This window comes from Dermochelys coriacea, chromosome 7, assembly GCF_009764565.3.
Source record: "Dermochelys coriacea isolate rDerCor1 chromosome 7, rDerCor1.pri.v4, whole genome shotgun sequence".
NCBI classification, from domain to species: Eukaryota; Metazoa; Chordata; order Testudines; family Dermochelyidae; genus Dermochelys; species Dermochelys coriacea.
In genome coordinates, this window is record NC_050074.1 from 81,556,931 (window position 1) to 81,570,213 (window position 13,283).

Genomic DNA, 13,283 nt, shown 5'->3' on the forward strand with positions numbered 1-13,283 from the left:
AGTAATATCTGAAGTTAAAGTCTATTTTAGAGAAGCAAGCAGGAATAAGTCTATGTGCAGTGACAATGAAAAAATGCATGATTTGACTAGAGACATGGGAAGAATCTGAAGAAAAACTGAAGAATCCTTTCTCCTCTTTTTCCTACATGAAATGAACAGCTAAGTTATTAAAGCGTACTGTGGGGGGAAAAGCAAGATTCAGGGAGTTGAAGATTATCAAAAACCAAAGCTTTTAATTGCTCTGCCAAAGTTATTTTTGGTGAAGCATTAATTTGTTAATCCTTTCACACACTAAATTATAAAAACATTGAACAGAAGTTTTATTTACATTTCAGCATAACAGCTATATTGCAATATTTTGGGTGACAAAAGCATGATATTGAGTGGGAAGCAAATCTCATAAGTGACAATTTTCTCAAACTGTCACTGTAATTACACGCAGTAATAGTGATGCTGTGAGATATTAATACCAGCACTTCATCCTACTCATTTTTAGTTATAATAGTTTGAAGAAACTTTGGAGTTTCTGCAGATCTCTATAGTAATTCTGTTGCGTAGCCCATTGAATGTTCTGGTCACATGAAATATATAGAAGTTACCATCTCACTGTTACAAAATGAATTGGCATTGACAAGCTTTTAGATGGACAATTCTCCGCAGCAAAGACTGTGTCTTATCTCTAGTTGTACAGCACCCAGTATAATGGGAACCTAGTCCAAATTTTGTGCTATTGTAATATTTAATAGTGCCTAAGAGTCTAGGAAAACATTTATAGATCTGGGAAAGACAAGTGCTTGCTGTAAGAAAGTAATGAAAAGAGCTGGGCTATAAACACACTGCCATTCTTTTGTTAGTGAAATTTTCTTTTGTTTTTAAACTATGCAGTATAGTATGCATACATGATGTTTTACCTCCATTAAAACCAACACTTCTTATTTTAAAGAGTTTAGAATCTAATCATTGCTTCTCAGAGTGAAGAAAAGGTACTCCAGTGAGTCCATATGGAAGTGGTGGTCAGTATACCAAAGCAAGAGAACTGATCAGATTAACACATTCTACCAGAATATGAAACTTCAGTTGGATTAAAACAGATTAGATAGAAAGATGGCAAACAAGATGTCTGAAACATAAAGTACACATCATTTAAGAAATTTCCTAAATATGCCTATCTTCTCTGAATGAAGAGAAGAGATTTGGGGGATAGTCATGAATAATTTGTAAAGAAAGCATATTGTGCTGCTTTAATAAAAGTGAACAAAACACATTGGTGCACTAAAAGGAATAGACTACAAGAACAGAGGCATTGAAATGAAAGGATAGTAATTTTAGAATGTAATTATTTTTCATTATCTGTAGAATTCATTACTGCAAGTGTGAGAGGTTGTTGTTTTTTGTTTTGTTTTTTTTTAAAAAAAACCTGGGTAATCATGAATATTAGTGTTGAAAGCCTTGAAAACCAATACTGTTATGGATAACTCAGCCTCATGCTTTAGGGCTGAAATTGATCACAAGTGGAAATCAGGAAAGCATTATCTCTTTCTTGTACAGTAATGCATAATTTGTATTTAACAAATATATATGTTATGGGAAGACTGAGGAAAGGAATGCCTTTCTTTCCTATGCAGTATCTGGTATTTGTCACTGCTAGATGCAGGATACTGGACTATAATGATCTTATAACTTGTTCCTGTTAGATTTCTGCATAATATTGCATATTTGGAAATAGGTTTTGTGGTTAGAAAGATTGCACTGCAGCAAAGTTTATTTTTACTTAACGATTAAGCAGATTACTCTTCATTGATTAAATGTATTTCCAGGTACTCAATACTTATTTTTACCACCAAATCGCTACATTTTCCATGGGGCTGAGGTATACTCAGACTCTGAAGACGATGTCCTATCTTCTAGTTCTTGTGGGAGTAGTAGTGATAGTGGTTCTTGTCATAGTCCAAGCTTAGATGTAGAAGATGAAAGTGAGATTGAAGAATTCTATAATGGCATGGAGGAGGAGGATGCTCCAGAGAGAGAAGAGGAGACTGGATTTGGGGAAGATGGAGTGGTTCAAGATGCAGTTGGTGAACCAGCTTATATAAATGAAGTTGCAGGAATTGATCGTCCATCAAACAAATTGTAAAGTAATCATTGACTGGTTACAGGAGCTTTTCCACCAGCTTTAGGAGGTTGGCATGTTGAAATGAATGTTTACTTCTGAACTTAGAGCAAGGAAACCATAAGGATGTAATGGTTCATAAACAACTAAAACAGATTTTCATGCAGTTTTTTTTTAAACTTTTTTCAATAAAATTTTGTAACTGCATTCAACACTAATTTTTTGATTTTAAAAAGGTACTCAGAGTATCTTTAAGCAATTGTCACTATGTTCACTTTTATTAAGTTTATTCGTGTGATCAGGCATCTGTGTGTGTATATATACACACAACACACACATACAGTATTTTTGCTTAATGAATATCATATTTTTAAGCAGTTTTGAAAAAGCCATTGGAATGTTAAACTAATAAAAAGGGAACAGCTAATCTAGACCAAAGAATGGTATTTTTACGCCTCATGGTTTATAACAGTTTGGTTTATTTATAACCTCTTTGTGCTTCTGCTAATTCTTTCATTCTTTTATAATCTGTCATTAAACACTGGCATTTTCCAAGACTTTCTGTGGCAGCTACTTTTTGCTTTGTTACTTTGAATATTTGAGACCGTGTCAGTAGATAGTTAAAAATAAAACAAGACAGAGAGCACTGGAAAATGTTTTTGCCTTTCTGAGACTTGTATAAAGTGCTCTGAAGAGCATCATGCTAAAGTAGCATTTTTGAAGGATGACTGATATTTCCTGTGGACATGAAGCATTGTCTATATTGGCTCATAAAACTATGACAATAAGAAATGCTATGAAAATACTTGTTTCTATTAAAGAAACAAATTGGATCCTCTAACTGCAGAAGTTTTTCAAGTTCTTGTATAAAAGGTCTATCAGTGTAGTACAGCTTGCATAAATCCTTTCTGATAAACTGCCAAGATGTTAAAATGCAAGCTATTATGAATTTGTAAATCTTACTTCTAGGAGAATGTAAGGAGGGGAAGATCTTTTCCCCAATATTTGAATGCTTATCATTTGAACTAGTTTCTCCCTTTTCTGTTACACAAAAAGTTGGCAATTAGCTGCTTACACTTCTAAAGTAATTGGTAAAATGCAGTGTAACCATAACTCAACTAGAAAACGTGCCTCTTTGAGGTTCTGTCTCCTGTTTGGAGAATGATACCTTATTACCTACTAGTTCAATGTTTTTGTAGTAGAAAGCAAATCAGCTACTGAAATTGGCTCCTATAGTGTATCTTCAAATGCTAGGTTGCCTTAAAACTGGATGTCACACTTTTTTTCAACTGTAGATTTGTTTCCATGCTTTTAGAATTAAATATTTTGCAAAATTGCACAGTATAGTAGCAAGTGAAGCATTTGTTTTCTATAAACCACTTTCTTGCAACACTGACCCAAAAGAACTCTACAGCTGTAGATTATTCATACTTTGCTATAATATTTATTACATTTTGGAATATGTATAGTAGCTGTTCTTTAAACATAAAATCAGTTAAGTAATTCAGAGACTTTCAAATGTATTAAGAATGGCCTTCTGTGTTCATCTAAAAAATGTTGGCATGTTGTCTCGTGGTCCAAATTTTAAGACAGATTTTATTTGGCTACATTACAGAATGCAGTATGTTTAGTTTTCACTTGCATGTCACAATGTATTAGTTTGTGTTATAGGAGATATTTTAAATTGAAAGATTTTTGTTTTAAATTATTTTTACAGTGAGGATTGTTTTCTGCTCTTTTATATTGTATATAGTGTCTTTTATGTAATCTACTGGCATATGTTTTGTAGAAGACTGTTTAAAATGACTGGCTCTCTTCCTGCAACTTTTGAAATACAAACCAGTGTTTTATACTCGTACACTCTGTTCTAAAGTCTATTAAAATTGTCATTTGACTTTGTCCCTGTTAAGAATTTGTGTACAGAGCTTTAACATATCTTATAAAAGTTCTAAATTGTCAACTGATGTCATATGAAATATTTATAGGTGCAGGCTGTGAAACATATTTATTGTGGCTCTTTTTCTCCCTTACAGTTTATTTCAGTGAATGTGAAAAGATAGCTATGTGCTGGCGCAAGAGCTTCTCTGTGTAAGACAGACACAGTAGTGCCAAAGAAGTTTTTTTTCCCCTTACCCATTAAGTGGCCCCTTGAAAAAGAAAGCAGGAGTGGAGATTGAACAGCCTACTCTCAGTTTCCATGAAATCTTTAACCTCTTAAACAGTAAAGACAGATGTTACCTGTGGTAGCTTTTTGTCAGATAGAACCATCCTCCCTGTGCCTTATTTCACATACAGCAAGCTATGAAAACATTTAGTTGAAGGTGGGCAGCAATAAATTAACACACCTACATTAGCAGACATCTGTTTTGGTCACTACATTCAGCACAGTACCCAAGACCAGCTCTTTGCAAAGTAACTGCTCTACAGGTATGTAACTGTGTGTAGACTAGCAATCTAACCAATTAGAAGTTAGCAATAACTCACTCCAGATTTATGGTATTGGGTGGGTGGTTTTTTTATTTTTTAAGTTAGGGAATGGTAAAATCCAGTGTTTTACTCTTCCTTTAAAGGGCTTTTTTACTTCTGTATACCCTAAGGCAGGTGTTAACATATTGGATGAAGTGTAACCGCATGTAACCTCTTACTACTTTGTCCAAGTCCTTGTGTGGGACTTGCTATCCTGAGACCAAATAAAAAAGACAGTGGTAAGAAAATCAAATACAGAGGCACATTGTTCTTTAAAAGTACTGTAAAGTAAGAGCATTTGAACTGACAAGCCTGAATTGACTGTGACTGACTAAGGGTTGCTGTCTGAATTCAGAGCCTTTCATTTCACGACTAGCATTCCACTCTACCTTCTATGATTGTCTACACTAGCAAATTACAGTGTATTACCAGAACACAGCCCTGTTTACTCTTATTTGAAGTGAAGAGTCTGTGTCATTCTTGAACTAAGGTTTGCACTTTCCGGAGGCTGGGAAAAGCATAAGCAGCAGTTTGAAAATTAGAATGCTGAATAAGCGTCATGTTTATGCTGAGTGCTCTTTTGATCTCGGATGGAAATTGGCAGATGGGGAATTTGAACTCCTTGATTCCTCCATCCTATGAAATATAGTGTGAAAATTGATGCCAAGTGCATGTATATATTATATTGGTAAATAACAGCTTGCGGGGGGGGGGGGAAGGGGAGGGAATGTTCTTCCCTGAACCATCCTATTCTATCTGAACTTAATTATGGCATCCTGAAATTATACAACCACCATTTATTGCAAACCAGATTAAATAAATAACATTAATCTGAAAGTGTAGCAATAAAAGCATAAGAAGGCACTGAGATTTTTACCCATCAATCATACAATTATGAAAGTGCTTTACAGTTGAGAGTGAGAACTAATAATAGACGTGGGGGGAAATTAAGTTAGAGCTTTCAGAGTAGCAGCCGTGTTAGTCTGTATTCGCAAAAAGAAAAGGAGTACTTGTGGCACCTTAGAGACTAACAAATTTATTAGAGCATAAGCTTTCGTGAGCTACAGCTCACTTCATCGGATGCATTTGGTGGAAAAAAAAAAAAAACTTTTTAAGTTAGAGCTGTCATATCTGTTTATCTCTGACTCAGAAGCTGAGTCCCAAAACAAATCATACCCTCTCCCTCCATTTTGCAAACTACTTTTCTATAGCACGTGACTACATTATTAAACATTTTTATCAATGGAATTAAGTTCACATATTTTAGCTAGAGTTACAGAGCAAATTTCCAGTAAAAATATTGATTCTCATAGTTCATGTTTGCCGAGTGATCAGCATTCTATACTGACTCTTTTCAGAGTAACAGCCATGTTAATCTGTATTCGCAAAAAGAAAAGGAGTACTTGTGGCACCATAGAGATTAACTAAGATGCCACAAGTGCTCCTTTTCTTTTTGCGTATACTGACTCTAATGTCTAGAAATTCAAAAGATTATGAGTATTGTCATTTACTGTTCTCTACCATTTTAAGATTTAAAACTCACTCTTTGAAGAGCTAACTATTTTCCAAATCCACTTTAAGGACCTTTCTTATCTTTTCACAACATGCAAATGAAAAACAGAGAACTTATCTATACATTTGTAACTTTTAGCAACAATTTAAACTCTTAAATTTAACTCAGCCATTACCCATTGTATGTCTATTAGGAGTTTATTTGAACCCTATAACATAACTTAGATTGGGTCCTTAATGTGTATATGCAGGCAAATTAAAACAGAGTTTCTGATCTCCAGCTGCTTCTATATGCATGTCAGTTACTTTAACCTTTGGGCTGTTAATGTGACCTAACAGCCTGATATCTCTATCAACCTATTTCCCTCTTCTTTTTTATTTTTAAGATCTTCCTGCAGTTTTTCTTGCCCAATGCCTTGACTTCCCCTACTCTCTCAGCTTGATCTCCATTCCACTGAAACAGCCCTCACTAAGTGCTTATCTACACAACACCCAACTTTTTGCTGTACATCAGATAACATGCTGCACGGAAGCTTCAGTAATAGTGTGCACTAGGGCTGGTGTGTCCTCTGTAAGTACATGTCGTGTACACACAGCGGTGGTGTGCTATGGACTGAGGGCATGGCATTCTTGGAGGATATCTCATGGGCCTTCGGTGCTGAGTGTGCATTATGGGATGCATAGTAGATGCCAGGCTAGTTCAAATTTTTAAAAATCCATGATTCAGCTGTCTTCATTCTTTACTTCCTTTATGGATGGGCTAGTGCCATTTTTGAATTGTTGTTGGCCAGCATGGACCCAACTGCTCCATGACACTGCTGTCAACCTCAAATGTATAGCGGCTGCTTGGCATGTATTTCAGCACGTAAAGCCAGATGAGTTTGACTTTGGACTTCACCATCTGCACAACTGAACAGATGATATAGTGGCAGCAGCAGCAGCAGCTCCTCTGGTATCAGGAAGGTCTTCAGTAGCAGTGGAATTGGGATGTGGATGAGGAAGAAGAAGATCCCAAGCAATTCATAGTAGAGGACCAGTTCCTGAAGCAACTTCACAGCATGCTGTGCCATTTCTGGGTTTGGAAAACCAGCATGGATTGGTGGGAAAAGATCATTCTACAGACTTGGGATGACTACCTGCGGTGAGAGAATTTCAGGATAGAGAAGGCAACTCTTTTGGAGTTCTGTGCTGAACTAACCCGGGAGCTGCAGAAGCAGTATACTGACATGCAGTGCCCCATACTCATGAACAAGCTGATTGCAGCTGCCATCCAGAAGCTGTCCACTCTTGAATGCAGTTGATCTGTAGTGAACCAATTTGGTGTGGTGAAATCAGCTTTGGGATCATTATCATGCAGGTGTGTGATGCCATGGAAAAGGTACTGTTGCACAGGGTTAGAACTTAAGAATGACCATACTGGGCCAGACCATTGGTCCATCTAGCCGAGTATCCTGTTTTCTGACAGTGGCAAATGCCAATTGCTTAAGAGGGAATGAACAGAAGAGGCAATTATCCAGTGATCCATCCCATCATCCACTCTCAGCTTCTGGCAATCAGAGGCTAGGGACACCCAGCGCATGGGATTACAAACCTAACCATCTTGATGAATAGCCATTGATTCTTCCATGAACTTATCTAGTTCATTTTTGAACCCTCTTATAGTTTTGGCCTTCACAACATAGCCTGGCAATGAGTTCCACAGGTTGACTGTGCACTGTGTGAAGATGTACTTCCTTTTGTTTGTTTTAAATCTACTGCCTATTAATTGGGTGACTTCTGGTTCTTATGTTATCTGAAGGGGTAAGTAACACTTCCTTATTCACTTTCTCCACACCAGTCACAATTTTAAAGTTATAGTTTGGTAATGCTCAAGAGGTTATTGATGGCTTTGCACAAAGGGGATTCCCAAACTGTATTGAAGCAATTGATGGAAATCTATACATACTATTTGCCCCTCCCCCCACCAATAGGGCTTAGAATTCATAAACAAGCAGGCATATTTCTCCATGGTGCTCAAAAGGCTTGGTTTGGAGGTTTATGGACATAAATTCTGGGTGGTCTGGAAGGTTCCGCAATGCTAGGATCTTTCAGAACTCAGCTCTATTTAAATTAAGGAGAAAGGACTGTTTATTCCTGGAAACACTATGGACGTTGATGGTGTGGTCATTGCTCTTGGGGGACCCAGCTTACCCTCTGCTTCCCTGACTAATGAACTATTCACAGGCCTCTTGAACAGAAGGAAGGACCAGTTTAACTACAATCTCAGTAGTTGCAGGATGACTGTGAACAGTGCATTTGGTTATTTGAAAGGTAGACGGCACTCTGGAACAGGTTGGACACAGCAGAAAAAAACATGCCAAAGATTATAGCAGCATGTTGTATTTTCCACAGTATTTGTAAGAGTAAGGAGGAAAGCCGTGGGTGTGAGCTAAAGTGCAAAGATTTGCTCAGCAGTTTGAGCAGCCAGCAAGGCATCCAATACAAAATGCAAACAGCTGGGGCAATATTGTCAGCGATGCCTGTTCTTATTTTGAGTTTCAGGCCTGAAATTGTGCAGTTGGACATCCAGCTGTTAACCCATGGAGGGAGGTGGAAGTATTTTGTGTAGTTCAGTGTTGTTTATGGTGGGTGTAAGTACAATGTTGTGGCAATTCCTATTGTACCTTGTGTCTTTGCCAACATGTTTGTAAAACCTTATGAATTAGTGCAATTATTATTTTAGGTGTAAAATTAACTGACTCCTTATGAATTTTAATTTTTTTTATTATTTTTAACCAACCTATTATGTAGCAAACAGATGAAATACAAAGTAATGCATATTGGAAAACGTAATCCCAACTATACATATAAAAATGATGGGGTCTAAATTACCTGTTAGCACTCAAGAAAGAGATCTTGCAGTCATGGACAGTTCTCTGAAAAATCCACTCAATGTAAAGGGGCAGTCAAAAAAGCAAACAGAATGTTGGGAAATATTAAGAAAAAGGGATAGATAAGACAGAAAAAAAAGACAGTTACCTTTTCCATAACTGGTGTTCTTCGAGATGTGTTGCTCATGTCTGGAGGGTCACGCGGGGAGTCTTTTAGGCCATGCAGTTTTATGTCCGTCTGTTCCTCAAAAGAGAGACTTGCCATCAAACGGGAGGTCCTGCAAGGAGCTCTGTGCCTCACTGGACAGCCCAGACAGCAGGAGCCACAACACTCTTCCCATGGATGCCATGGAGGCTGCCTGCTGTGGAACCGGCGGAGCAGGCTGTTTGGCCTGACCCATCGATGGATGACTATGAAGGGAGGCCGGGCTGATATACGACCTGCCGCTGTCCCCAGACCAGGAGGAGTGGCGGCACCAGGAGCAGAGCCGACCACGAGAGTGTGATCCTGACGTGGAGGAACGATACCGCCTGTAGCGGCTGCTCTGCGATTGGCTCCGGTGGGCAGATCCATGACAGCAAGGCAATGGTGATTGACACCCAGGACTGTGAGAATGGTGCCATGGCGAAATGACAAACAGGAATGGCATCAACGTTTGTGTCGCGACTGGCTACTACAGCCCTTCTGACACGAGGACCTTCAGCGTCGTCTGCCTCGGTCCCGTCGGTGTTCGCTCCTCAAGGTGGAGCAGTGCCTGGAGTCTCTGTCAGTCACAACCCAGCCAGACAACCTGGTGGGAGTCGACGGCGACCTGCATGGACTATGCATGGGACTGTCGCTGAGCGGCGAACGGCATTGGGAATATTCCCGCGACCGATACCAAGTCAGAGATCCCAGTGGCAGATCCCAGTGGCAGCTTGCCTCTGGACTGCGGGGCCAACATTAACAGTGCTCCTGGAACCGGCATGCACATAACGTCCTGGGCCACTTGCAGAGCCTCTGGCATGCAGGGCATCTGGACATCCAGGGAAGCCTGCTCCAAATGGGCCGGGCTACTGTACTCGACCTGAGTTGGAGGCCTAGAGGCCGATGGGGACCGAGGACTGCCCAACGTGGGTCTAGCCTCTCCATCAGTCTTGCTCTGGTGCCGCGGTGGAGAAGGCCTCTTCTTAGCCTTCTTGGCATGCCCCGCAGATGGGGAGCAGTGCCAACTGGTAGATGGCACTGGGGAGTCGCCGCGCACTAACATCGTGGTACCCAGTGCCAATTCGGAGCAGTGCGCTGGAGTTGGGGTCAACGCCGACTCCATCAGGATAGCCCGGAGCCTAATGTCTCTCTCTCAGTCCGAGGCTTGAACGACTTGCAAATCTTGCAGCAATCGCTGAGATGGGTTTCACCCAAACTGTGTAAACAATCCACGTGCAGATCACTTACTGGCATCGGTCACCTACAAGTGTCGCACGACTTAAAACCCGGGGCGCAGGCACACTAACTAATCTAAACTAAAACTAATCAAACTACTAACTACAGGTACCATACACTGAATGAACAAGAGTTCTGGGGAAGAGCTCCAGCAAAGCTGGAGTAGATCAGCTCCGAAGCACTTTCACTGGCGGCAAGAAGGAACTGAGGTTGGGGGCAGCGCGCAGTGCCCCTTATACTGCGTCATGGAGGCGCCACTCCAGGGGTTGCTAGCGGCGCTCCCCTACTGGTACCGTTATGGGAAAAACTTCTGACACCAGTGCATGTGGTCAGCACACATGCCTATTGTGGAATACACATGAGCAATTGCTTGAAGAAGGATATCATATTGCCTCTATATAAATCCATGGTATGCCCACATCTTGAATACTTCATGCAGATCTGGTTGCCGCATCTCAAAAAAGATATATTGGAATTGGAAAAGGTTGGGAAAAGGGCAAAAATTATTAGAGGGTGTGGAACGGCATCTTTATGAAGAGCAATTAATAAGACCGGGACTTTTCAGCTTGGAAAAAAGACAACTAAGGGGGGGGATATTATAGAGGTCTATAAAATCATGATTTCTGTGAAGAAAGTAAAGTGTTATTTACTCCTCATAACACAAACACTAGGGGATCACCAAATGAAATGAATAGGCAGCAGGCTTAAAACAAACAAAAGGACACGTATTTTCACACAATGCATAGTCAACCTGTGGAATGCCTTGCCAAGGGATGTTGTGAAGGCCAAGACTATAACAGGGTTCAAAAAGGAACTAGATAAGTTCATAGAGGATAGTTCATCAATGGCTATTATAGATTCATAGATACTAAGGTCAGAAGGGACCATTATGATCATCTAGTCCGACTTCCTGCACAATGCAGGCCACAGAATCTCACCCACCCACTCCTGCGAAAAACCTCTCACCTATGTCTGAGCTATTGAAGTCCTGAAATCGTGGTTTAAAGATTTCAAGGAGCAGAGAATCCTCCAGCAAGTGACCCATGCCCCATAGGAAGGCAAAAAACCTCTAGGGCCTCTTCCAATCTGCCCTGGAGGGAAATTCCTTCCTGACCCCAAATATGGCGATTAGCTAAATCCTGACCATATGGACAAGATTCATCAGCCAGATACCCAGGAAAGAATTTTCTGTAGTAACTCAGATCCCACCCCATCTAACATCCCATCACAGGCCATTGGGCCTATTTACCATGAATATTTAAAGATCAATCAATTAATTGCCAAAATCATGTTATCCCATCAGACCATCTCCTCCATAAACTTATCAAGTTTAATCTTAAAGCCAGATAGGTCTTTTGCCCCCACTGCTTCCCTTGGAAGGCTATTCCAAAACTTCACTCCTCTGATGGTTAGAAACCTTCGTCTAATTTCAAGTCTGAACTTCCCAATGACCAGTTTATATTCATTTGTTCTTGTGTCCACATTGATACTGAGTTTAAATAATTCCTCTCCCTCTCCGGTATGTATCCCTCTGATATATTTATAGAGAGCAATTATCTCTCTCTTCAACCTTCTTTTAGTTAGGCTAAACAAGCCAAGCTCCTTGAGTCTCCTTTCATAAGACAGGTTTTGCATTCCTCGGATCATCCTAGTAGCCCTTCTCTGTACCTGTTCAAGTTTGAATTCATAATTCTTAAACATGGGAGACCAGAACTGCTCACAGTATTCCAGGTGAGGTCTCACCAGTGCCTTGTATAATGGTACTAAAACCTCCTAAACTCTACTGGAAGTACCTTGCATGATGCATCCCAAGATCACATTAGCTTTCCAGAGACTGTGTCCCTAGCCTGTTTGCCAGAAGCTGGGAATGGGCGAGAGGGGATGGATCACTTGATGATTACCTGTTCTGTTCATTCCCTCTGGGGCAGCTGGCATTGGCCACTGTCGGAAGACAGGATACTGGGCTAGATGGACATTTGGTCTGATCCAATATGACCATTCTTATGTTCTTCCACTGAAATGATATACTTAAAAAAAAAAAACCTCGCAATCTTGTCTAATTACAAAGAACACTTTCTTCAAACCAGCAGTGAAAAAACAACCAACAACAAAATGTAACAGTGCCGTGCAGGGCACAATGCAAGTGAGGTGTTGGGCTTAAAGTCACAGGCAAGTATACATCTTGGCTTTTTCTCTTCCATTTTGTGGGACTTAGGACATGGAATGCCATGTCAAAATTACCAGAATGGCAGAGGGATCAAAAGACTGCTGGGGTCCCAAGTGCCGTAGTTGTTGGTGTCCTGGGCTGGGGTCTAGAAAGGGAATGTCCTCTGGGAGCAGTGGTGCAAGAGTAGGGGGGGGTGTTTCTTTACAGTAGTCTGTAATGCATAACATGGCTGGATGCTGGTCTGCAGTACTGCATTTCTGGTAACATGCACTGCAACAGGGCCTTTTGGCTTTGCATTGCCTCTGCATCTCCTTGTCTTTCTCCATTCTGCCTTTGGCCATGGCAATGTTTTCTCTAGCACCTGCCATGCTCTCCTTTGCCGCTGTAATGATCTCCCTGGAAAGCTCCTTATCAGTTTCCCTCCCTGTCTTCAGTTATTGCTTCCACCTCTCCACTTTTTTCTTCCTTTTTTTGGACTCTGTAATGATGTCTGCAAACATTTTATCACAAGTTTTCCCATTTTCTCCCTCTCATATTTGTCAGCTGCTCAGCCTTACTCCTCAGTATCTGGCCAGTGCAGTGCCATAGCTGTGGGGTTATTATTATTTATTTTTAAAGGCAAGCAGTTGTTATTTGTTTATATTCTAAGAAGGCTGTGATATGCATGAAAAAAGAATGCTTTCTGGCTTTTCCATTCTGAGATTCCTCCCAGACTTGGGTGAATCTCAGAGACAG

General features: G+C 40.3%; 1 protein-coding gene across 6 annotated transcripts in view; it reads left to right on the top strand.

The window, feature by feature from the left end:
* The window catches only part of SIRT1 (sirtuin 1), a 28,950-nt gene extending 24,931 nt beyond the window's left edge, over nt 1–4,019 (top strand). For 5 of the 6 annotated variants that reach the window (XM_043519305.1, XM_038410399.2, XM_038410400.2 and 2 more), the window contains one exon: nt 1,818–4,019. In XM_043519305.1, coding sequence (XP_043375240.1) covers nt 1,818–2,134 — 317 coding nt within the window. In that variant the 3' untranslated portion in view covers nt 2,135–4,019. The other variant, XM_043519308.1, reaches the window with a different exon arrangement.
* Nucleotides 4,020–13,283: the final 9,264 nt, after the last annotated feature.